This window comes from Apteryx rowi, unplaced genomic scaffold (assembly GCF_003343035.1).
Source record: "Apteryx rowi isolate R43461 unplaced genomic scaffold, aptRow1 scaffold_19, whole genome shotgun sequence".
Classification (NCBI taxonomy): Eukaryota; Metazoa; Chordata; class Aves; order Apterygiformes; family Apterygidae; genus Apteryx; species Apteryx rowi.
Window position 1 is genome coordinate 4,947,685 of NW_020448196.1, and position 27,008 is coordinate 4,974,692.

Here is a 27,008-nt window from a genome sequence, read left to right on the forward strand (position 1 = left end):
CCTTTATAACCCCTGCGACAGCGCACGGAAGCAAAGCATTTGGCATTTAGGTACTGACGAGCAAGTCGGCTGCTGGAAATCAGTGCGGCTGAGGGCTGCCCGCCTCCGCCACGAGGACTACAGAGTGGTCAGGTTCGGCTCCTCTCAGCCTGCCCCCGAGAGATGCTTCTTCTCCCCTAGTGCCTCGTCACTGCTCTGTGCGAGCTCTGCTTTCTGCAGACCCYGTCACCTGAAACAGCTTTCTCCAGCTCTCCACTCCACTGGCTCGACAGCTCACTGCCCCCAGCCCCTCTCTCACCACGCTTAGACTTTCGCCCTTCAAGCAAATCTCTAAGCAAAACTTATCTCACCCATTTAATTCCTTGCCGTTTCACTACTGCCGTTATCCAGCTGACCCCCAAGACACATACACCCCAGCTAACGGGCTAGCTTTTGCCAACATCCTCATCCTGCAGCACAACTTCTCCCCGCTTCCCGCTGGCTGTGCCGACAGTCCGGCCTGGCTCTCAAAGCTCCAAGGCTGGGGCCGGGGCCACGGCCACCTGTGCSCTGTGCTACACACATGCACACCCACACAGCTGCTTAAAACCCGCAGGAAACGACGATAAAGACACCTGACCAGTGAGAATGCGAGGGAGCAAGTTTCACTCCCCCAATTTCAAGAGGAATGCCATTCAATGGAAAGAAAAAAAMCATAGAAAAACACAGGGGAGAATACACATGCATACCAATCCCCTTGCACGCAGCGAGTATCATCGGATTGCAGAAACTTCAGTTCCCAAAATAGAGCACTTGTATCCAGCACTTTGGAGCTAAGCACAGAGTGATCGCTTTGGCAAATCTCATTATCCTCAAGCGTCCATCTTGTCTGTAGACTTCACTTTATAGCCTCTCTTTATAAAACACTATTATGTGCTGTTTGACTGTCAGTAAACAGCATGGCCACAGACCATCACTTAAAGAAAGGCAATAAAAAATAATAATTAAAAAAACAGATGTCCCTACCTTTGATGATGGAGACATAATCATTGACTGCGAAGCTGTGGCCCCACTGCAAGCCCAAGGAGGCAAAGCTGACCCGAAGCCCCTGGGATTCCTCCAGAAAGTTATGGATGGCCCTTGGGAGCCCTTGCACTGCTGTCCTCTACAGCAAATGGTCTGACGTAATCTTTAGCACAGAAGATAACTCTTTAAAACACTTGCAAACTAACATAACTCTTGYAGAGCATTGCTTCACCCAATATTACAGGCTTTCTGTGTGAAGGGACAAGTTTTCAGACATTAAAAGATGCGGAACACTATGGTCTAACCAGCCAGCTGGGAATTTCCTCAAAAGGCAGCTAAATGCTCCCAGGAACAAAGGAACTAAGGTAATGATGGCACATGAAATTCAACATTAACATTTTATATGAAGTGTAACATAGCAATGTAATGTTTACTCTGAACCCTCTGAAAGATAAGAAAGAAAATAAGATTTTAAAAGTCTCCTACTGCAGTAATTCAGCAAATTAATAGAACAATAGCAGAAGAAGCCTCCAGTTGTAGCGGCTCCTGAGCTGGCGCTGCTCAGCCTCGTCCTGCCCAGCAGCCTGCATTTCCAGTCCTTCCCATGCAAATTGTATCCAGCATGGATTTGTAGGCAACTGTTAAGATATTTGTACAGTGCCTTTAAGACCCATTAACTGAGCTGTCGGTCAAGAGGAATATGAGGTATTTTTCTTGCTAATTAATATCCACATCTTTGCTACAGACCCAAGCTGGTGCCAACAGAGCAGAGGCAAATGCAGGATGGCAAGGAAATCTGTGCTAGCTGCAGGGTTTCAGCAGACAACGTGTCCACTTCTCTCTTGATAACCAGAGCTGAAAATGGGAGATGATAAAGAATTATTCTCCTTATTAGCTGAACGTCCCAGAAACAGAGATGTTTTGATTCAAATTTCAGTCTTCTTTCTCTCCAAATCCACACGCTGCACAGTCTCTACCACAAAATGAAGCCTCTGAAACATGACACCTCACAAGAGGCTCTAGGTGGGGCATTTATTAGCCAACTTACTGCGGATCTGTTCAGGATCTACGTGGTGGCAACCACAGAAATCTGTGGGAGAAGAGCTCCRGTGTGTGCAGGCGCAGCAGGAGCCCGCGTTCGGGCTGGCCTCGCTGCACGGCTGCAGGAGCACGGCGGACGGCCGCGCACCCAACACCTGCGCCCCCGCACCGGCGAGTGGGGCGGCCGCGGGTCCCGCTCCCTGCACACACAGGCGGTAACGGAGCCGGTTGCATGGGGGGGAAGGAATCAGCACCACTGTCAGGACTGCAGTAAATTACCTCCCGTGGGAAGGCGGATGCAACTGTGACTATATGAAGTGGTGGAATCAGAGCAGAAAAATCTAACGCGTTCCCTGCGATTACAGCTGCAGCTGCCGAGGTGTTTCGCAGGCTGTCGCTGCTGCCGCTGTGACAGCTACAGCCTCAGCCCAGCCTTCTAACCCCGCTGAGGCCAATGTCAACACTGCCGTTAACTTCTGCAGACACAGGACTTTGCAGTGATGACAAGAGCTCATCATCTCTTCACCAGATCTGTGGACACAGCCTCATATTCATGATACTTGCCTGGCGCAAAAGGGACCCAGGTCCCCTGTGGATCTATGCAGAGACTTTATATGCAACCAAGCTTCTCCTTTACTGGCTCATGTGGGATCCCCAATCCTCTACTCTTTACTGGCAAGTTTAAACAGTCGTCAGTCTGCCCACAGGAGCTCTGGGAAGCCCTGGCTAGAAAGGCACAGCAGCCTGTGCACAGCTGGCACGACTGGAACATCCCCTCTGGCTGTAAGCACGTGCCAAGGACATGCGGAAGGAGAGTTGCCCTATTTAAGCACTGGGCACTGCATGACCCCRAGGCTCCAGCATTTTTTCAAGGCAGCCTGCACTCAGGTTCTTCATGCATGACAGTTTCTCTGCAGGGAACTTCTCAGCTATGATATTCTGTGTCTTGTACAGCTTGTCAAGGGGCAGGAAAAAACTGGGTTTTGTCAGTGTGTTTCCTTTTACGTCAGTAAGGCCAAGTCAGCCATGCAGGTACTCACCYGACAGCGTGCCTCTCCCTGGCAGCCTTCTGCTGTCCTTTCTCATGCCTTCTCCTTCACATGGAGAGACGCTCTCAGGTAATTAGAAACACTAGACTTTCCCTTTTAAGCCTATGCTCCCAATAAATTGAATAGAAACCAAAATAAAAGTCAACAAACCTAGAAAATACATGAGAAAGGGATGGAAATTTGAGACCATAGTGTTAGGCTGTGTTAAATAACTGAAAATCAATGTTGTTCTTTTCATCATGGCACAGCTGTATATACTATATCACTCAAGGGATGGGTCCACTCATTCCACCAGACTGTGTGCACTTTTATTGCTAGCAAGGGCCAGATACTGACAGTAAAAGCAATATTCCTGAAAATAATGATATTTTATTTATAAAATAGTAGACATAATTATAAGAGAAGTGCACTTCTCTTACTCTATTACTTTCACAACTTTACTAATATTCCTGCTGATGTCCAGGGGATCCTGCCTTAAGAGGAATATTCAAAGGGACATCAACAGGTACTGGGAAAATATTAATTAAAAMAAACAAACAAAAAAAAACAAACAGCATTTCAGTTAAGACACCAAGTTAAGTAATCATCACTAGAGYGTTTCAGAACATCTCAAAAAGTAAACAGCAATTAAAAATGCCACTTACTCATTAAAAACAAAAATACAATCTACAAACAGAAGAAAAACTATATCCTGYGTATGAAGCTGTCCCAGGCTTCCAACAGGCTCTTCTGCCCTTGTATTCCACCCGGAGCCAGGCTGAGGAAGCCGGTGGCTTGTGTCCGTGGTAAGGACCATGCTGCAGTCCATGACTCCAAGCACAGACCTCTTGGCTGTGCTTGCACCGCAAGGTGACAGACGGGCCTGACAGCAAGCCTGGGCACAGCAGCGCCTGCCGGCACGCTTTTTGTCTACACTGCTATCAGTTCTGCTAGTCTAGGCCTGAGGCGCTGGCCTTCAGAAGCGCCACACCAGGCTCACAGGGGCCTGAACCCAGTTTTGTCCACAGCCTTGACTGACACAGCAGAGCTGTAGGCGTGTATTTAAAACAGCTAAAGCAGTGTATATCACTTGCCCGACTCCCCCTGCTGCCTGCCCGGTCGTCTCCGCAGGAAGAGCGAGAGGCTCGCTCAGGAGCGAGCGGAGCCCCGGGCGCGCAGCGCTCGCTCCCGCGGCAGCGGGCAGGGGGTGTTACTGCTGCTCAGCCGCGCTTCGCTGTCAGGAGCGGGTACTTGCTGGCGTACCATCATGCTGGAACTTTCTGATAAAGGGATGACTCAGGAAAACAACCTAACTCAATTAATAAATGTTTTAATTTTGCTTTGCCAGGTGGCAAACACAGAGAAGCAGCAATTCAATTCAAGTGGTCACACAGGCACTTCTAAGTTTTCCTTTCAGATCCTGTCATCCTCACCAGTGCTTTTAGTACTTGATTTGGAGCAAGGCTCAGGCATCACAAATGAGACTGAGCCACCCCTTGTGAGATTCTGCACACAGGGTAGCCGAGACTGGGTCTTAACATAGACCTACAGAAGGGACTGGGTATTAGACAGTAAATACCACTATCCTCCTTTTGCAGTCAGGGAATCAAGCCACTGGGAGATGAAGAGACCTTGCCAGAAGAAGTCTGTGGCRGCGAGGGGCACCAGAGCTGGAGCTCCTGAATCCCGGTACAAAACCTGCACCACAAGTGCAGATGGTACAGCCTGAACTCACATTACAGTCCAGAAACTAAAACATTGCCCATTACATCACCACCACAGAAATAAATGCCTTTAATTTCTGTATACAAACCAGATTTTTTAAATTAGCATCTGCATTTTCCAAATAAAATGAGAGCAATGACCCAGTAAATCAAATGGCAGTGGAGCAGGTGCACAACTGAGGATGTATTCAAGGAACCTGAGAGGACACAGAACTGTGCTCAGGTCCATTAATGCAATGATGCATCCAATGAGGAAGTTACTTGGGGCATGTTAGGGTAGGACTGAAAACTGCAAGAATAAGATCCCAGAAGCCTGTTATTTCAGCAATGCAGTTTTCTTGTGCTAAGTATAACCCAACGTGTGATTTAGAGCCACCACCTAGCGACAAGTTTAAAAGGCATAGCCCAGATGTCAGGAAACTGACAAAAAAACTTCCAAAATCTATCCACCCTGGAAGGATAAACTTAAAAGAACTAGCCCCGTTTATTAAATTCTCTATTTTCTTGGTTATGCAACATCTGAAGAATCTCTGATCTGAAACAGGAGATGTTAAAAATTTTCTAGAGATGTTGTTGAATTCTTCTGCACATGCAGCTATTCCAAACATCCTCACCCATCAAAATGATTCTTTGCTGATAATTAGTCTCAGAAAAATGCACTTAATCAAAGTGACATCCATTACTTCTTGCTACTGTAAATAGGACTGTGGCTTTTTATGATGATTTTCTGGAAAGTATTCAGACTATTTAAATTAGGCAACAAATAAGCTCGTTAATGGAGTAGCTCTGAGATACAGTTTAATTTTATTTATGGGCTTTTTTTTTTTTAAATACATGCTCCAACCCAGTTGACAGAGCTGCCCAAGAAAAGAGAATGCAGGAGATCAAAAACTGCTGTAGTCAGGACAGCAAAGATCAAAGGGATGACACAGCTTGTGGTATAAAACAATATTTATCAGTTCAGCAGATGTGCTTTCTCAGCTGCCTTTAATCAGCAAATACCAATATCACTTTAGAACAGAAGCCTTCCTCGCAAATCCCAAACTCGTGCCACCAATGGGCCACTGCATTCGGCTCCTTTCCCTTTCCACCGCACCCTGTGGCCTTGCTCCTGCACACACATCCCCACAAAGCCGTTGAGTAGGGGATTCCCATAACCAGGGGAGTCATGTGCTAAGTACGTCAAAGGGTGGCCACACAACAACAATATTCATTCCCCCAAGTCTTCACCTTCTTTTCATTACTAGCTCAAAATTATAAACTCTTGCTGTACTGTTATATTCCAATGGCTCTGAACACTTTCATGACAACAAAATGTCAGCAAGATAAGAAATGCAATACCGCTATAACAGAGAAAGCCAGATCGCTCTTTATTCCAGTATCCTAACACCAACAGAACCTTCCAAAAAGGGGGAAAGAAACTTCTAAACCAGACAGGACTTTTAACAGACAACTGAAGCGACTTCAGGCTTCCCAAAGGAGCCCACAGAGAAATCTGCCCAAAGGAGAGATCACCTCCCAGTCTCTGTTACTCAGATTTAAGTCCTGAGACAGTCGTTTGTATCCTCTGGAAATTTAGAACTGAATGACAGTTAGTCCTGTTTCTATAACCTAAATAACCTGCCTTGCAAAAACTTCAAGCACTGCATTTAAATACAGCTAAACCCAGTCTTCCAGATGTCTCATGGCCTCCAAAGATGAATTAGAAGATACTGGAACGATCACTTCCCTTTGATGACACTAGATTTGCTTGTCATTAGGCTCTTCTTTCTCTGCTGCACCACTCTATTTACCCTCCCCTTTCTCTTCTAGCAGATCTTTTCCCATCTGCTTCCTGTCTGATTTATTACTATTTTCCATACAGTATTTAAAGTATTATTTTAATTCTCATGTCAACCAGGCTGCCTGCCAAAGAGCAAGCCTTACTTGGTTAGATTGCCTATCCTTACCTTTCACATTCTAGAACCAGAAGTAAATTAGCTGTAGTGCTTTCCACCTGCCTATTCACTGATCAGTCCTTTCAGTTCTGTGGCTTATCCGGACACAATCCCTCCTCCTGCCATACCACAGCTCTCTAATTATTCACTTGTTCCAGCAAGCTCTTGACTCCTCAAGCTCCAGCATTATCTCATTCTCTTGCCTCAGTCCAGTGGTGGCGCCTCCTCAGCATCCGCTGTGATGAGGATGGGTTAATAGATTTCCAGCAGAAGTGGTTCTAACGCCCCAGAAGCGAATTGTGGATTCCCACAAGGCCTCTAATCCTTTCAGTCTTCTGCTGACCCCAGAAACCTCATCACTTTCAGCAACACACTAACACACTAGGGGAGTTTTTCAAAGGCTGATATTAAAGATACTAATGTTTTTAGAATTGCTTCTAGAAAGAAATGGAATACTTGGTTCTATTGTTGTTTTCTTTCAGTGTTACATCCCTAAGTCCAAGGAGTTCTATTTAATCATTCACAGTTCCCCATATTGTTCAGGCAGGGAAATTTTCATCAGCATTAAGATGCCACATTCCTGTCAGTGCTGTAATAAAGCACTTCAAAGCAGATCTCTGAGCTGCTTAGTATTTATAAACACAGCAAAGCCAGAAAGGCTTTCCCCTTTTCTTCTGCTAGATTAAATCAGCTACTTATTCAGTTGGTTCAGAGCAGACTAATAATCTACTAGTTATGATTGCTCTGGAGAGTCTGCTTCAGCTATAAGGTCCCAGTGTCATTAATGACTTGTACTGCAACTGATGCCTAAAAGTAACATCTCCAAAGGCCTACAGCAGTGGTTCACCTCAACTCCCAGTTAAGTCAACCAGACTACATATGAATAAGAGATGCGTGTTCATAGATTTGAAAYACAATGTGAAATTTTCAGTATTTTCTAAATGAAGAGAGAAGTCAAAAAACCTAGAAATAGCAACACCAAAGAAACAGTGAAACAAAGACATCTTGAGAAACAAAGCTAATGGATTTGCCAGCATAATCCAGAGTGTCTCCACACTAAAAATAAAGAGAGATTCTGAATAAGGAATGCTCAAGTCCAGATGAAAATGGAGACTAATGGTTAATACCAGTAGAATCCTGAATAAACACACAATCTGCAATCGCTGTCTTCAGTATTGCAGATCCTTCCCAAATACTTAAAAATGAAAACTATCATAACTGTGACCTTCATACTTATCCAAATGATCCAGATCACAACCATTCTGAAATCCAGAGGGTTTTTACAGCAGGAATTTCCAATCGGACTCCCACCTGATGCCATAAATCTATATTAATTTTTAAATGCCTATTAAGGAAATACAGACATCAAAATCTTGAGATCACAGACTCATTTTTGAGAAGGATTAATTCCTATGCAGCAATGACAAATAGGTTTGCTTATTTAGGACGCTGGTAAATCCCACATTCTCAAACACGCATTCACATATTTTTATATGTCTGACACTTAAGTACATAAAAAACAGAACTACCTTTTAACACAGATGCATGAAAGCCTTTATACAGGTGTACCAGATACACAGCAGCTACCCAAAAGCTAACTCAGCAGCAGCTGAAGATTTATTTCAACAAGAGTTACAGCTCTCATTGATTATAACATGCAGTTAATTGGTGGGAAAAGATGACAATCTTGTTGACACCCCCCACACTGTAGCTCCTTGATTTTTAAGATACGAAAGGAGTTGAAGGGATGGCTGTTCTTGATACTTTTCATTTAACTGCTCCCCTCAAGGGATTCACTTGCCACGCATGACATTCCTCTTTTGGCTTTAGCTCAGTCAACCTAGTAACAAATCCCTGCCAACCAGAGAGGAATGGCACTAGGCACTCAACCCACATAGGCCATTTCCCTAGACAGCCCAAGAAAGAATTGTGCCGCATCCACAGTGACTGTTTGGAGTCACTCTGCTCCCATCAGCATTCCCTGCTGCAAAGGCAGCCTTGGAGGTAAGACTCAGCCAGCCTGTTCTGCTAAATAAATGCATGCACTCAGCCCAAACTCTGCACATGGTGTGACAGGGAGTTACACCAGCCACTCATCTCACCATCTGTGCCCCAGGCATCTTCCAGAGACCTGTCCCTCTTCCTCCTTCTCACCCCTCATGGGACTCCCAGACATGGCAGACTGCCCAGCATATCCACACATCTCAGTGTCTGAGGCTCCCAGAGCACATGAGCCTCAGCATGCCCACACATTCCCATTGCCCACCAGCTCTGGCATGCCCACACACTCTCGGACATATCCATACACTTCCCAGTGTCTTCCATCCCTAGAAGGCCCACAAACATCCCAAAGCCCACTGGCCCAGGCATGCCCACAGGCCCAGGCGTACCCACAAACAACTCAAGTCCACAGCCCCAGGACACCCATACACCTCCCCACGCCCACCAGCTCCTTCAAGCCCCACATCCCAATGCTCGTCAACTCCGACACACYCCACATGCCAATGCCCGCCAGCCCCCGCACGCCCATACCCCCGTGCCGCCAGCCCGTGCCCCGCCACCAGCCAAGGCAGCCACGCAAGGAAGCGGCCGTCAGCACCGCGGAGAGCTCCGCGCGCGGCGGGCCTCAGCACCACGGCGAGCTCCGAGCCGGGCGGGCATCAGCACCACGGAGAGCGCCATGTCCCCCCCCCGCCCCCCGGTGCGGGTGYGAGTCCCCAGCTATGTGTCCCCGTCCCGGGGTGCGTGTGCGTGTGTGTGTGTGTGTGTGTCCATCCCCGGTGTGCGTCCCACGTACGTGTCCCCATCCCCGGTGTGAGTGCCTCCCCAGGTACGCATCCCGGAGTGTGCATCTCCCCGGTGTGTGTCCCTGTCCCCCCCCCCCCCCCCGGCACCCCCCGCACCTGTCGTCGGTCTGGAAGGACTGGTCCCCCAGCAGCAAGTCGCGGAAGCGGTATCGGGGTGGCAGTGGCAGCACCTCGGACTCCAGTTCCGTCATCTTCAGGGCGGCGATGTCCAGAATGACCCCGCTCTTGCGGCTCCCGCCACCGTCCCCGCCGCCGCAGCCGCCGGGCGACGAGAGCCTGCGGGAGAGAAGGGGGCAGCGGCAATGGGGGGGCGCCCTGCCCTGCCCGCCCCCGCCGCCCGCCCCCGCCTCGGCACCACCCCCGGGGCCGGCCCCGCGCAGCCCGCAGCGCCCGCCGCTGCCCCGAGCCGCGGCCCCTGCGCCAGGGGAGGCTCGCAGCCCCCCGGCTGCAATTACATTGCGGGGCAGGCGGCCGTGCCCCCCCGGCAGAGCGCTCCCCTCGGGGGCATGAGTGGGACGGGGCGGCCGCAGGGCTCCGCCGGCCTCACGCGTGGGGCCGCCGGGGTGGGCACGGCGCGGAGCGCGCTCCCCCGGCACGCCCCGCAGCCCGCTGCGCCCGGCAGCGCTGTGCACAGGACATTTGCTTCTCAGCAGGCAAACAAAGGAGCATAAGAGGAGCCAATGAAAAATCCCAGTCGCCGGGAGGAAATAAAACCCTTTGCAAGAAAGATCTACAGCTGACAACAAAACCGAGATCCACCCCCCACCCTCCTGCCACAAGGAAAAGTATGGATGGGAGGGAGACAAGGAGATGGCACTGTAACACTGCTGGAAGCATAAGCACAACCTCCTCTCCGGATGGCTGGCGCTTAAATCATCCGGACAGCCCCAGTATTAAAYGAGAAACCATGAACACTGATGAGTCAGTTATCTGTCCAGCTGCCAAGTGGCATGGCCAGGAGGATATATCACCCATTCCTCAGCATGCTGATGTCTCTGTGAGCACAGAGGGTCTCACAAATGCCTGGGTGAGACCCAAGGCGCAGAGAGGGCTGTCTATGGTCACCTACATGCAGCTTTCTGAGGACACTGCCCTGCCACACAGAAAAGACAGATGAAACCCGAACAGCTCTCAAAACATTATTCAAGATGGTTAAGAGCTTGTCTTTTCTCTCCTTTTTCAAACCATAACTGAAACTTCCCTTCACAAGACAATAAAGCCCTTCAGTGCTGTGAAGCCTGCATACAGATGCACAAGGCAAGATCACTGGTCCTGACCCTTTAGGACCTGGCTTCATCAGTGAAATTAATTTGTGCCACCAGAGTAACTTCAATTCCATGAGCCCTTTGTGAAAAGTGGGGCAGGCAGGAAGGGCTTAGAAGAGGAGGAGACCGGTGCCTCGGCAGTAAGCTGCTTCTTTGTCCCTCACAAGTAACTCCAGAGTGCAAGGCAGACAAAAGGCTGAAAGGCTCCGCTCCTGTCAGATGCACTTCCTAGGGTCTCACCCAAAGCGCCTACAAGACCAAATCCTACCATCTTCCCATGGCTTTGCCTCCAGTACATAGCATTTAAGCTATCTAARGGCAAAAGAGCTTCAACAGCTTAACACAAAATTGGCAATAAGACAACACCTATTTTTTTGCTGCATGCTGCAGAGATGTGATCTCAGGGTCTTCCGACTGTTTTACACCTTTAACAACTCAAACCCATGTAAATAACTTCCCAGCTGACTAGGCTCTAAAATCCTCATCAGCTGCTGCTCCTGAGTTTCTGGAAGAGCAACCAGCACATAGCATTTCTGCTGAACACAGCCCCAGAAGATAACTGAGCTCAGTCTCAGCACTTTGGGCGATTTTCACTGCTGTTTGCCACTTAATTCTATACCCCCAGAGCTTTTCAATTCCTTTTAGCTGCCATCCACACACTGCAGTCAAGGCTCTGCACTGAGTCACACATCTGTGCAGAGCCTTGGGCTTCAGGGAGGTTATTCTAGGATATAAATTGATCCAAAACTTGGTCTTTAAGAGAAATTAGGCCAAATTCCTGCCAAATCAAGGACTCCTTCTAGATATAGATTGATACAAGTATAAAGTTAGCTGACCATCTCTAGCCCACATTGCAAAGGGGGATCTAATACTGATCTAACAACAAAGCCACAAGCAAGCCTTTCCTCTTAAAGCTTAACTACGATACATCAAAAAGATAATTTCACCAGGCTACCTCCAGCAAAGTTGCTGGCCCAAATGTGATTTATTACTGCTGTGAGGCCAAGATAACATCCTAAAACTGGACTTTTGGGGGGAGAAGGGGGAGGAAATCATACCAATCTCTTACGATAACTCATATTTTAAAATGGGGGATCAGGTTCCTACCTCCAATTATAAATCCATTTGAAGGAGACTGTCTCGCACAGTAAACTCCATTGATGGTTAAGTGCCCGTTTAAAAGAGCATGCTGTCGTCTCTCCTAGAGGAAAGACCGCTAAGGCTGCAGGGCTACAGACACAGACTGCCACATGGAAAGGGCACCTTTCCATAGAGCTACCACCGCATCTCGCATTGCCCACGGCTCTCACTGCCCAGCGTTCAGACAGGCAGCTTCGTCACGGACYGAGCTCTGGAAAATTATTCTGTACCCGCTGAGAGCTGAGGCTGCTCATACCTGTACACAATTATTCTAAGTGTAAAACCTTTGGTTTTTTAAATTCCATGTGATTCTTTTTACCTCAATTAATCAATCTCTCTTGGCCTCAGATCATGTGTCAAATTTGTGAAACAAAGCAAATATTTACAGCTATCCTTCATTAGTGTTAAGAAATTATAATAAAAAAATCTAATGATATCAGTATCTCTGGAAACACAACTGCTGCTATGTATTTGCATCCAAGTTTGTTCTCATATATCCACAGTACGAGCTAAGCTTTGAATATATTCTTTTATTCTTGCATATAAGATCATTCAGAAATTTTAAAATTTGGCACATTAGTTTATTCCAGCTTTAGATGAAGGTTCAGCAAATAAGTAAGACAAATATTGTACACACCTATTTGCTGAAAACGTMTTTATTAGACAGTGACTTTAAGATACAACCACTGTCTTAGAAAGAAATGCTACTGCACCACACACAAATTTCTTTACATCAGCATAAAGATTTTGCAACCCTCCTCTCTCCCCAAACACAGGGAATTCTGAGCTACAGAGACGCCACAAAAATCCAGCTGGTTCTTCCAAGCACTGGTGGTATAAAATAAAAAATTCATGAACAAGAATTTTTATTGCACAGTCTTCAAATACTACTGAAAAAAAATCCCAGAGTGATTTATAGCTAAATACAGGACTGCAGCTTTATTTTTATCTTGCCTTCCCTTCCTTTCTCCAGAACCATGTACAACTAAAAATGCACGTTGTAATCGGCATATGGAAATCGCAACTCTCTTCCACTTCCTCACTACGACACTGCCTCCCGACAGCTTGGCCAGCTCCCCAGCAGCCATCAGCACGCCTCGAGGGGCTTACCCTACTGCTCAGCGTCTTGGGAACAGAGAAACAGGGATCAAGCTGAGCACGAGCCAGACAAGATCTCCCTTGGATCTCTCCTACTGCTAAACTGGAGCCAGACACAGTCAATCTCCTATTTTAGCAAACACAGGTGCCCCTTAGAAGGTGCTTTGCCAGGAGCCTCAGAGCTGCACCAACCTTGGTTTTCCTCAGTAAGATTTCTCAGGCGTGGGCTGGTCKCAGTCCTGCTCTTCCCTAGCTGCATTTCAAAACAGGGCACACACAAAAGCCATGCTGCTGACGACACGGTCTCCAGAGACTGAAAACACACGCAGCAGACCAGTGATAGCCCATGCATCTGCCGGTGCCAGCGCCTGGCCGCGGGGTGCTCTGCGACACTCCTCGCGCTCTGCAGAGCGCTCCAGAGCCTGTTCAGGTTCTCACCGCCCGAGAGACAGCTTCGCCCCAGGGGAAACGCCAAGGGCTGGTMGCTTGTTACCACGCATTTCAGGATTTCTGTTGTTATCTTTGGGAGGGGGAACTATATATAACAGTGATGAGGAAGGAAATCTRAGTTCCTCTTGTGCTTCCTTGCCTGCTACATGCCACAGACACTGCTTTGGATCGCAAAGCGAGCCCACACTGCCCAGGGCTATTAACAGGTCCCATAACCCCCCATTCTGGTACCTGCAAATGCCATGATGCAATTGCTCTGACCTGCCAGGCACCATCGGGAGCTCCAAAGCTCTCAGTGATGCCCCTGGGACTGYGGGAACCAAAAGGTTTTTAAAGAACCTCCCAGAATTCCCTTTCTCTCCTCCTTCTAGGGGATGRAGAGAAGAAACAGTTGACCCTACATCTGGGGCAAATCCTCGCATAACATACAGTCTAGGGCCCTCCTCTCTCCCTGCTCGGTGCTATAAAAGGAGCCAGAGGAATGAGGTCCTGCTGGGAGCTCTCTCCCAGCTCCATCCTTGCCCCAGTAACCAGGGACTCTGGATGCGTAGCCAGGAAAATGAGATCCTAGTGTCCAGTCGCAACATCTCCAGCCCAAGCAAAGCCATTTTTCCTCACACTTCAGTGTACAGTGCATACTGTAATGCACTAGCCAACTGCTGCTGGCTCCTGGCACCCTCTAACAGTATAGAAAGAGCAGCCCCTTGCCGGGAGCGACGATGGAGCAAGAGAGCTGTAGGGCCTGATACTTCCCTTGCTGATGGCAGACATCTGGGTCTGCAGCACAGCCTGTTGCTTCAGATGAACAGGCGGTCCGACTGTCACTGTGGCTTTGCAAAAAGCAGCCTACCAGGTAGAAAGAGGGCACTGGTGGGACAGGAGCCTCCAGCTGTTGAACTGTTCTTTCCTGGCCTTCTGCAAACCCCTCATAGGGCAACTGTGTCTAGATTATGCTCAGAGGGCCCCGAGGACAGCAAGCACTCTGCCACRTCCTGCCCCCACCAGCCATGGCCGCAGAGCCCAGCCCTGCACTGCTATCGCTCTGAGCCACAGAAACGCCCGTCCTCCTTCAATCCTGAGCTGCGGAGACGCCAGATAATGAGGGAATGGAGCCTGCCACTCTCCCGGCTCCAAGAAGGACACCAGCCAGGTCCTTAGGGCAAGGTCCTTTCCAAGGCTGATTGATGTTTGGCAGCCAGCCCTCATCTGCTGGGACATGTGCCCTCCTTCCACCCTCGCGAACAGGCGCTCTGAAGCCAGCTCTTGATGGCAAGCAGCGTGCTCTTGGCTCCGCTGCAGAGCTTCCCCAGGCTCCCTGCCCTCCCCACGTCCCCCCGCCAGCCAACAGCCATTTCAAATGAGAAATCGCTCCGGCCTCTGACTTTCCCTTCAAACAGAGYCCAGCAGAAGGGAAGTCCCATCCCCTTTCCTTCTCCTCACCTTTGTTTCCAGCCACCCCTTCAAGAAGGACCAGGTCCCACGACTCATGCGTGGGTAGAGCTGCTGGCCCATCCCCAGCTCTGGTCCCGTCAGTAAAGACGAGCTCAGCAGCTGCCAGGCTCTCAAAGTCTTCATTGTCCCCAGCCTCCCTGGGAAACAAAGCCATTCAGGAAACTCTGCCCTTTCATTTTCTGTATTTATTAAAATATATATAATCATCATTTATTTGCTTCTCCTCCCACAGCTCTTATGGTTACTGGGTTACAGCTATTCCCCCCCCCCTTTTTTTTGAGTGACATCCCTGTGGGGTCTCCTAATGGCCCAAGTGCTTAGGGGAAACACATGCTCTTTCTTGCGAGCTGGCCTGGAAGACGGCACCCCCTCCCGTGTCAGTGACACGCGACTGCCACCTGCGCTGGCACGGGTTTCCCGGCAAGGAAGGCGCAGCGAGCTGGCACAGCAGCAGGACGCACCAGGCCGAACGGCCGGAGAGGACAGAGACCATGCAGGGCAGGAAAGCAGCGGGCAGAGGGGTGCGCACGCGTGCGAACACGCGCACAAGGGGAGCGCCTCGCCAGAGGAAGTCCAGGGAGCCTGGGAGAGGCAGGCCCCGCGCGCCGGCTCAGCGCGATGCTCTTCTGCCTTCGCCAGCGCCGAGGCACCTGGGCTCAGCCCGCTCCTGCAGCACCCACAGAGGCGAGTCCAGCCCGGCTCTCGCCTGCCRCTGGGCTCGAACGCYCCAGGCTGTCATTAGTCACGTGCAYTTCACGGCKCGGTGAAGAGCCTGGAAACTCCTCACCTCCTGGGGCAGCTGCTGGTCCCAACGCACTGGCACTGCTGGCCGGAGCCCACCTGCGACCCATCACTCACCGTGGGGGAAAGCAAAACCCAAAATCTTGAAATAAGAGGCAAGGAAATACCTCTCCCTGCTCCCCTGCATCCCAAGCCTATTTAGTGGGTAGAACAGCAGGAGATCTTAAAACCACACTAGCGTATGAAATACTGGAGAAGGGGGAGAAATTGTTCAGCGCTTGTTCAGGCATTATTTTATCATCTAGTGAGCAATTGAAATGCTTGTGGCTTTCTCTCCTTCTCAGCASAACCTGCTTTCATTAAAGAGGAGGAAAGAAAAGAAGCCCAAAGATGATAACAGAACAYGCCCTGAAGTTACCGCAGCCGACGCGTATCCCAGCGTTAGCGATCCCACCGGCTCTTTATTAGAGGAGAGCTTGAAATGTTTAAAGAATTGCAGTTATGACTGCACATAAGAAGTGAACCTCACATATTACTCAGCTCAATATGATCATTCTTCATCCACACCTATCACCTCGGCTACAAGACGCTCGGTTCTGCTGGATCCCCGGCGAGATCCCCTCTTCCCCACTGTGTCCGCGCGCTGCCYGGCAGCCTGGGGTTGCACCCGCAGCAGGCCCTGGCCACGGGGGCTTACAGACCACGTGCTGAGGCGCCCACGGGAGACTCACCCAGACACCAACCCCTGGGCTCAGCCCAGCTCCGGATGGGTCCTGCCCTGAGCCTCAGGTGACCCCCTCCGGCCGACAGAGCTTTGCTCTTATACAGGGCTTTTCTCGCAAGGATTTATGTGAATACTCGCACAGCTTCCACGCCGCCGTGCCACAGCACCCGAACGCCTGCGGTAACTGTTACTCATGTCTCCAGATGTCAGAAGAGGAGGACAAGCTCCTTATCCCCCCTTCCCAGAGATAATGGTGACTCAGTGTCCTTCATAGAAATCTCTCCTGGACCCCAGATCGACATGTCCAGAGCCACCGACACAAGATCTGCACCAACGTGTGGCCCRAGAGCCCTTCTGGGGAGCTCCATGGGGGGAAAAGCGCACGCATGGGGCCAGCGGCAGCCTTCGGTTTGGGTTTTTCTCCCCCAAAGTACAACATAAAGAACATTTTTTTCCGTTTTCTAAGCACAAGTCTCAGCATAACCAAGTGATAATTCATGGCATCCAAAACAGCTCCCAGTCTTAAAAATAATCAGTGGGAAATAAAAATGCTGGAATATGCATGGGAAGAGCCTCCCCCTGCCACACTCGTGCGGAGCAGTGTTGAAATGAGCACTTACGGAGGGAAACGGCTCAGACTAAACCAGGCTGACGAGATTACTAATGAACTTGCAAAGTTACTGTGCCGTCTCGTACGGAAAAGAGAACCTGTCTGAGAAAGCAGACACTACAGACCCAGGCACTGACCTTGACACAGAAAGAAGGAAACAGGGAAAGATAGGTGTTTTATAAAATTTAAAAAGATCATTTTCTCTATTTCATGAGCATTTCTCTGTGTCCATAACCAACTGCTTTCCTTTCCATTTAATTGTTTTATCAGCTTCTTGTTATTGTAAGATGGTCAGGGATTTAATGCTTTATTTCAAAGAGTTTAAAGGGCTCTGAACAGCCCCATGGTCATATCCAAAGCATTGCTTAGTCTCCCAGATTGGACTCCTGAATCCAAATTTGCATCTGTGGGCAGCGGAAATGTTTATGTCAGGGGCTGCAGTTGCTCGAAACTTCTACAGAACTGCTCAGACCTCTGGAAAAAAAAAAATCCATCTGTTGCTTAGCTTTATACATCCAGAGGCAATTTAGCACCACAGGCCTCAGAGAAAAACTAGCATTTTGTGTATTTCGTGTTGAAAATTAACAGGAAGTATGAGTCAGTGCAAACCTCCACAAATGTTCCCCCTGCTGGCAATGCTATTTTCTAGAAGATAAAAGTATAAATTGTACCTTCCAGGTTCAGAGTCATTTTTCTTATTAGACAACCCTGTATTAACAATTCAGCGCTACATATCCTCGCTCCCTTCCGGCCTGATGCACATTTACAGTTTATACAACAGGGTAAAACTCACCGAAGCCAAAACCAGCCCCACTGAGGAGTCGTTTCACGGTTTTAGCCCAACAGAAAAACACAGCACATCAAGCACGTGAGTGACAGGGGAATTGGCAGTGCCGGCAGCTCGTCCCGTGCCGGTGGCTGAAAGGCCACGTGAAGCTCTCCATCAGCCCAGGGCCTTGGCGCAGATGGGAGAGGACTGGGCAGAGAGGCGACACGCGGCCCCGCCGCCCTGCTCAGGCGCCCAGCCCCAGGCCCCGCGGGAGGCGAGTTTCCAGGCGGACACACGCAATAGCCAGGGCACGGAGGAAGGAGGGCGTGGGAGCGAGGTGAAGGCTCACAGCCCAGCCCAGCGCCCCGGGAGACTGCAAAGCCTCAACAACCCCGGGGCAGGGAGGCAGGGGAGGCCGGGACAGTCCGTCATGCCAACACGCTGCGATTCAAATAAACATCCCCTGACTTCTGGCAGGCGGTAAACAGGCTTGGGCCTCTCTCAAAGAGCCTCCTGGAGGGAAAAGGCACTTGTCTCCTGATCTGTGCTTGGCCATGTTTGCTAGCACCAAAAGATAAAGCTGAAGGGAAGTGTTTCGCATGGCTGGTGCAGGGAACTAGACCAGGGTCCGGTTTCCAAGCCCAGCAGTTTTCAGGCATCACTGAATTCTCAGGATTTTTGCTTTTGCAAGCCAGGCTAGAAAGGAAAGCTCTCGCTTGTGTCTCGCTTTACAAGATATTAGCCAAAGAATTAAATTTCAGGATCTCTGGCCCTGAGCTGCTCGTCTTTGGGTGCTTGGCTGAGGCAAGCATCGTTGTGTCCATCACCCAAAGGACGCCCTTGTGCGCCAAGCACACGGACACAGCCTCTGCCCTGGAAAGCCACAACCCAAGACCAGACCAGGGGGATTTCGAGGAGACCCTGAGCAGCACGGTGTCGGCAACAGAACCCTCTCCCAGACGCCCAGGGAGAGCCGCGCCGCGGGAGCAGGCCACCTTCCCAATGCACTGCTGAATCATTAGCCGAAGCTCCAGCCTCCACAGTGAAGCTAATGACAGCACGGAGCAAGTGCTTAATACTCTTGAATAGAATGACAGCCAGACAATAGAACCTAATGGTCCATTTGCAGCCGTTTTAGTCTATTGTGTAAATATGCAAATAGAGCGCAGATTAGGTGGAGACCGAAGTCCACGCTGAGCCCTCACCGCTTGGAGCCCAGATCCACACGTGGGGCAGAGTGGCACCATGCTCCAGCAGAGTGAGCCACCCTCACAGCGGGCCCTTCCTGCAGAAGACACCCTCAGGAACAGCCGCTCACGCAACCGCACACCCACAAGCACGTCTCCGTATCTCAACTGTGGCCAACCGCTGAAGGAGGTGAGAACCTGAAAAACATCTGCTGAGCCAAGGTCGCTAACCCAGCGGGGAAATTCCTGACCCAGCGATCTCCGGGGCTATTTATGGATTACAACATTAAACTAAATCTTCCTTATATGAGCTAGATGCTGAAGTGCAGGTTCCCCCGGGTACCCAGCCCTTCCCCTGCAAGGACATGACCCTCTGTCCTTATCGCAGTGTTGGGTCTGCGAGGCGGCCTGGGAACGCATGTGAGTTCATTTCAAAGCAGAATCGTTCCCGAGGTTGCGAAACCAAACGCTGCTGAAAGTACAAAACGATCCCTCACTAACGCTCCGTCACTGCGAGGCCCCCGTGAACCCCGCTGGGGATTTCTCAGGCTGTTGCACACCAGAATCCGCTGGGAAATCACCAGGCCTTTAATGATAGGGGTGCTACTGCACACAGGGATAACAACAGCCTTGCGATTCATGCCAACCAACTGCTAACAAACTTAAACCTAAACAGATTATTAAACTAAAAAGACAGAAATTCACTTGTCACAACCTCCTGCTCGGTTCCTGGAATCAATGGCCAACCCTTTTACTACTACCTGCCCAAGAAGGGGAATATTACTCCTATCAACAACACAGCAAGTCTCTGCACCTCGCTTACTTACTGCCATTAGTTACCACTTATCTCACTGTGGCCGTGCTCACAGCCCGGCTACAGGGTGGCCTGTCGTCCACAAGTTGGAGACCCCCAAGTAAGGAACCTCCCCCACCAGACCCAGGGGTCTGTGCCCTCTTTCCCATGGCTTTGCGCCCTTTCAGACCCTGCTCCACATTGGGAACACRCATCACCCTTTTACTGCTCTAGACTTACCCAACAGCTATCCCTGGGGTTCCTTCTCCAGCTGCTGACACTGGAAGGAAGGCCAGAAAGCCAAGTGGGTCTTGGCCCATGAAAAACCTTCTTGGCCCCTACAAATACTATCTATCCAACAYAACCTCCTTCTGGTCAGCACACTCTCTTGCAGGCAAAGGCAGACCTCCTTCCTCCATCTTGGGAGACAAAAAAAAGTTTAGCTCTAGCTAAACTGAGGCTTAAAGGTCCTTTGCCTCTTCCTGTTGCCCAATCAGGTCTTTCCCAGGGCTTCCCTCCCAAACGAGGCACACCTGGGGCCAATCCCACCCATCCTACCCTGGGAACAAGCCAAAACCCTCATCTTGGTCAATTACGGGATGCAAGCAGGAAAATGCTAACTGTTCCCAGCTCTCATCAGGATCAACAAACAGAGTCACTCAAAGCAGAGCTTGTGGCAGAATCATTACTCACATGAACCGAGAGGGCATCTGCTATCCCGMCGCACAGGATCCTGGCGGTGTCCCACTCCCCCCCGCCCCAAGCGGGGAGCTGTGATTTGCTCTGCCAAATCTGCCAATGCACAATGTTTTTCAGGCTCACATCAGAAAAAGGCAGCAAGATCAGGGAGATGCTAATTCTTGCTAATGATCTGCTTGGAAAATTCTCCCTTCTGCACAACCCCAAATGGCTGTAAGCAGCTAGGGGCAAAGCGAGGACGAGAAACTTCTCTGAGCTTCAGACCCCTGTAGAACATTCCTTTCTATTGAAAGCAGAAAATAATAGAGAGACGTGGGAGGAGAAAGAGTCTTTTCATACTGTTCAGGGATACAAAGACTTACAGAAATAAATCCCGAGAGGCAGGCTTTTCAACCTACCTGCCCGACYAGGGATGCAGCGGGACAAAAGGCAGGATATCTCCTGGGTTAAAAGACAGGAAACAAACAGAAGGGGAACACCGGAGTAAACATTATTTGTGCGGTTCCACAAGGCTCTCTGCTAGTCAGTGGATTTAGAAATTAGGGTGATGATTCCAAATTATCCAGTACAGTCAAACCTAAAGCTGACTCTAAAGGGCTGCAGGAGGATCCTACAATACTGAGTAACCTGATGATAAAGCATCAGACAAAAATCATCAWAAATTATTATCATCATCCACACAGAGAAAAATCATCTTCCTCCTCAGACACCACAAGGCCTGCAAATTAGCTACTAGCACTCAGAAAAGAGCCAAAGTCATTGTAGATAGTACCATGAAGTCAACAGCAGAGCATCAGCAGTGGTCAATTAAAAAAWAATAATARTAAAAAAAACAACAATTAGGAAAAGAATACAGAATCCAACTGGGCAGGCTGTTACACTACAGGCCAAAGCCACAGGGGAGCCACATACAGTTCTGGTTCCCCTCCTCAAAGATGATATGGCACAGGGAAGGCCAACAGACATGGCAATGGGGTGTAAAGCTTTCTGTACAAGGAGAGACTAAGTAGATCAGGAGTCTTTAGCCTGGAAAGAGACTTGATGAGGCAGGTGAAATCAGACCAAATGACCAGGGAACGCAGTGCAAGAGCTGCGGGGAAACTGCAGGGCAGCAGATGACACGTTTTCACACAATTGCACCRGGGAAGTCAAAACCTGTCGTGGAGGCAGAAAATACAAATGGGTTCAAGAGGCACTAGACAAATTCTAGGAGGAGGCATCCATCCATGTCCTTGAAGCACAACTGCGGGTACAACCTCCAGCTCGGGATCCCAGTCTGACAACCGCCACAAGCTGCAGCAGCACAACCCCGGGAAGGACGGCTCGGTACTCCATGTCTGCCGCTGGCCACCGCCAGAGGACCCCCAGCCAGAGGCACCTGTGGCCACACCAGTGTGGCCGTTGCCTGTTTTATTCACAAGAAGGATGAATGAGACATTCCACACTCCAGCACAGTTTGGCACCGCTGCAAGAGCAACACTAAGGGTCTCCAAAACAAATCTCGTGCAGCACTTGGGAACCAGGCGTGGAGGCCGGGAAGAGGTCACGATGGAGAATGGGAAGGATTCAAACAGATGCAGTAAATATTATTGCATAGCAGAAAGAGCCATGAACATCGGTAATGACCTACTTTGCTGTTCTCCAGCTAAGGGTGATACACAGCCATGCTAGAACCCAACAGCTTTTTCTAATGAGGACATTTAGCTTGCCTGGATGTCCTTCATTAAATGAAATACCAGGGGAATTCCAGAAATCTTTTCCCAGTGACATATGTGCACCGGAGGGTGCTCTCCTGCGGCAGTTTCAGCAACACCGCCTACTGACAGGCTTGCTGAACCCTGAATTTCCGTCTCCTGCCAGGGCTGCATGCTTCCCTTTCCTAATCAGCTGAGGAAAACAAGAGCAGAATTTCTTCTTATCTCCGCTACATAAATGCTCCAAAAATACAGGGTGTTCGTCCCTGTAGTTTTATGGCTCTCTATTGCAATTAGGCCTGGAACGCAGAGAGGCCAAGATCCCATTGCCAACCAAAGCAACAGTTGTTGCAATCCACAAGATTGACTTTTTGGAAGCTGATAAATGTCTAAGCCAGTAATCTTGCCTAGGAGAATTGGTTACTAATTAGCTACAGAGTCTGGTTCAGTGCAAACTCTGCCAAAGAAGCATCTTCCCATTCATTTCCAGAAAATCAAAAACTTAGTGGTAATTACTGGTTCTTAACTACAGGGACTGTTCTCGTGCTAAACCGAGAAGGTTCACTTGTTACATCTGAAGTGTAGCAGAAGCCTTGGAGAACCACTTCAGTTCTGGTTGGGAGAGTGTTCACACTGAGCATGAATCCAGTTTAACCGATGCTTTTTTTGCATTCGCATCCTTAGTGGATTCAGATCAGCCTTCCCAAGCACCCTCATACAGCCAGAGCCCTGGAAACCCACAGATGGCCTCGGCTCCAGCAAGGAGAGCAGGCAAACAGCTTGCCTTGGACACCAAGGGAGGAAGGACCAGGGAGGCAGGGAATGCCTAAAGGCATTTTTTACCTAGCCACCACTGCTCCGAATCTCRCTGTGATTCCAGAGGACAGGAAGTGCGATCCCTCCGGCTCCCGGACCGATCCCAGTGCGATCCCTCCTGGCTGCCGGGTCTAAGCGCGTTGAGGGCAGACCCCACCGTGGCGCAGGCCCTGTCAAAACCAAGGCGCTACAGAGGGCAGAGAAAGACAGAGCCGGCCGCTTCGGATCCGTAAGGGCAGAGCTCAGAGCGAGGGCGGAAGCGGGGTGGTGCAGCCGAAGTGGGAACGACTAGCGTCTGCACCGCATCTCTGCCCATAGCCGGGGCAGCCGTCACAGCCTTTGAGCCAAATCCACGACAAACAAGTGAAAACAACAGTGCTACAAAGCACCGCGCACTGGCGCCACATCTTTGCCTGCAGACAAGGTGGAGGGAGCCAGGCCACCGCCAGCAGTGACACTTGCCGCAGAGGTGCCGCGTTAGCGGTGCTAACGGACTTCTCCGGTTGCAGCTCTTCAGCCCCCAGCCTCGGCAGCCCGAGCGGTTGTGCGGGAACCGCCACGCCGGCCGGAGCCGGGAGCCACCTTCTCTCCGCATCCCGCTCCCAAACCCGCAGCGAGGTACCTGAGCCAGCCCAGTTCGACACGGGACCCCTCTTGTTTACTCCCAGTATAAATATTAGCATTGAACCTAAGCAGTGTGGCACTATCTACCAGGCAGACAGATCTCCTGCAAGAGACATTAAAAACACAGACCTGAGAAAAGGCATATACGTCTAACGCAAAGACTCAGGCTCCCGAAATACCTTCTCCGGCTGTCATACGTGCATGTCTTCTCGTTTCACCTTTTTCCTTCTTAAATAAGCCATAGTTACAGGAGGCAGCGGAGGGAAAAGCCACGTCTCCTCTTGCACATCTCCGCTTTTCTCGCAGGCCCCCTTACTTGTGCAGCTATTTTTGCATGAGCCCTTCCATATGGCCGCTCATTCATCACTGCTCCTTACCAGAGTGCCCTTACATGGGCAAGGCAGAGGAAGCAGAGTTTCCAGCGTGGAGGAAATCCTGTATTCCTCTAAATAACCGACTAGCTCCTTGTAGAAACATTTACCCAGATTTCCCACGAGGGAGGAAAGTAAAATTTAGGTTATTTGTACCCTCTGGGTGCCAGAAATGTGTATTTTTTTCTCCAAACATATTTTTAAGTGCTTTTACAGTTAATTCCTTGCCTTCTGCCTGGAAGAGGCTTTCCGGACAATTGTCCCCTTATAAAGAGGACCGTGAGAAAGCATATAGATATTTACACACACGCATCCACACTCAGGCAAGAGAGAAGATGGAATTCCTCTTCACCAGCTATCAGGTCGTGCCTACATTTGCAAAGGAYGGGGAACAATACAGGCTTCGGGTTGTTTTAACGGGGCCAGCACAGCCAAAGGCTCCTTGAACACGGATGTTTAGCTGCAGGTACATTTAACATGTTGTAGAGCTTTGCAGCTCAAACATATTCAGGCTCCCACATCCTTCTGCACACGCTGGCAGCAGACGCGCTTGTCTACAACACCGAGTGTGTGCCCGAGCGCGCAGCGGAGACAGCTCTGCTCTCCCCTGGGCACTCTGCATCCATCAGCCTGCAAACTCGGATTCAATACCAGGAGGTTGCTGCCTCCGTGGTCTTAGCAAGTGACCAGAGGTAAAACCCCCCGGGAGGGCTCGCGGACCCCGCGGGCCCCTGGTGAGAGCGGGCAGGAGGTGGCACACACTGCTCCGTCTGCTTCTGCCTCTTGCTCTTTAGACCGTTCCCACTGATCGTATCATCCTTCAGCTATAGCATCACTGCAAAAGTGAATTAGAGATCAAGGCCACACAGAGCTGGAGCTTGGGAAAGCTGGCAGCTATGGGAAACCCTGCCAAGTCCTGACAGCTTAAACCAGCCGGTTCAATTTCTCTGAAAGAGCAGCAAAAGGGCTGTGAGTGGAGGCGAGTGAGACGAGCCATGGAAAGCGACGGCACATCAACCTCTTCAGAGCCAGAGGGGCTYAGAAACGTGGTGAGCTGTACAACAAAAATCAGAGTTCCTTTTTCTGATTGAAAAAGGCAGGGGGGAAGACCTTTAGACAAGGATTTTGTCGTTGTTCTGTGTTAGGTGAGGATAAATGAGACTGAGCAGCACTGCAGTATAAATAACAAGGAGCAATAACTCTGTGGTTTGAGCTGAGCCACTCACAATTTTCCTGTAACGTTAGAGTCCGAATCTTCCGTAAGCTGCTGTCCCCAGCCTAACAGTCTTATCTCTCTCTCTCTCTCTCTCGCATGCACCGAGACACGTCCGAAAACCTAGTCAAGGACATAATTTCTGCAAACACACAAAGTACAGGTGCAAATTGAGGAAACTGGGTTTGGTGAATGGATTTTGGTGCATGCAGCCATCCTGACATGTCAAACCCTACACAGGCAACCGAGTGGCGGTTCCAGGAGTCAGACGGTCCCAATTCCTGAGGCACGACAAGGCTTGTTGGTCTCATCAGACATCGTGCCTCCAGCAGAGAAGATGCAGGGGAGGAAACAATGAGGGATTCAAGCACAAGAACCAATATTCAAGAATTTTACCAACTTCCCAGTCAGTGGCAATGTTCTGAAAGTTAGAGATTTTATTGAGTAGATTCTTCCTTCTTTTTCTATCAGTCTTTTAGGAATAAAAGATGGTCTCCCTAAATCATAGTGAGCAGATGAAAAACAACAACAACAAAACAAACAAAAACAAAAGACAGCCAACAGGAATGCGACCGCTGAGAGGCCCAGGGCACAGACCCAGCCAAGGTCTCCATCTGCCAAGTCTGAATTGATGCACACACTTCATTTGCCCAGTTAAGCTGACATTTGATGAGTGTGACAGTCAGAAGAGCTGCACCAGTAAATATAATGGGATCAATGATAACACAACGGAGCTATCAGCAGAAGCTGGGACACATCAGCAGCAAGCGCACCTCCCCTCCCAGGGGACTGAGACCTGGCAAGACAGGCGGCTGCTGCTGCCCGGGCTCGGGAGGCGAGCGGCGTCGGCTCCTGGGGATCCCCACAGCACCTCGCTCCTACTCCGCTGCATTGGGCATTTTAACCTCGGCATAAAAACTGCTCAGAGCAGGAGCGTGGCCTGTGACAAGCCACGTCAGCCACCGCAGCGGTGCGGCGACGGCCCGTGGCGCGAGCGGGGAAGGCTCGGGGGCACCTGGGCATTGCCGGCAGGCAACAGCCTTTGCAAAACCCCCTTGGCAGAGGGCCCCCCCCCCAAGCGCCGCAGAGACTTCCCCCACAGACGGGGCCTGGGAAGGGCTGCGGCAGCCCAGGGCGGAGGGGAGCAGCCGACCCTGGCGCCCCACAGCCACCCTCGGCACGGCCCCGTGGGGAGCCGCCAACACGGGGTGAGCGGGGGCGCCGCAGCCCCGCGGCTCCTCCCGGGGGCCCGCAGCCCCGGTGGGGGGGGGCACAGCCTCTCCGCCCTCCCCCAGCCCCGGGGCGCCCCGCAGCCCCCAGGATGCGGCCCGGGCGGGCTCGGGGGAGCCCACGGGGGACGGCGGCCGCTCCGCCCGGGGGACCCGCTCCGCCCGGGGGGGCGCTCCGCCCGGGGCCCCGCGGTTACCTGCGGGAGCTGCCATCGTCGTAGACGAAGGTGTGGTTGGTGTAGCACTCGGCGCGCACGGCCCCGCCACCGCCGGCCGCCCTCCCCGGCGGCTGCTGCGCTGCCGGCTTATAGATCCCCTGCAGGCTCCGCTCCTCGCCCGAGAAAGGCATCGGCGCGGCGGCGCGGGCGCCGGGAGAGGCGGCGCGGAGCAGAGCATGGGCGCCCCGCGCCGCTGGAGGCTCCGTGGCGGGGCTGTGGCCGTGCCGCTGCCCGGCGGCCCATCACCGCGCGTCCGGCCGCCGCCGCATGCCGCCACCGCTCCGCAACAGGTGGCGGAAAGTTGCGGCGCGGGGGAAGGAGACGGAAAACCGGGGCGGCGGGTGCGGGTTGAAGCGAGGGGGGGGGGCTGCCC

The 27,008-nt window shown here is 50.8% G+C and overlaps 1 protein-coding gene across 1 annotated transcript in view; it reads right to left on the reverse strand.

Moving 5' to 3' along the window:
- The window catches only part of KCNT1 (potassium sodium-activated channel subfamily T member 1), an 82,683-nt gene extending 55,917 nt beyond the window's left edge, over positions 1-26,766 (reverse strand). Inside the window, exons 1-2 of the mRNA XM_026062078.1 lie at positions 26,615-26,766; positions 9,639-9,818 (exon numbers count right to left, since the gene is read on the reverse strand). Of these exons, the coding sequence (XP_025917863.1) occupies positions 9,639-9,818; positions 26,615-26,766 (332 nt within the window). The remainder of the gene's footprint in view (positions 1-9,638; positions 9,819-26,614) is intronic.
- Between the last annotated feature and the right edge of the window lie 242 nt (positions 26,767-27,008).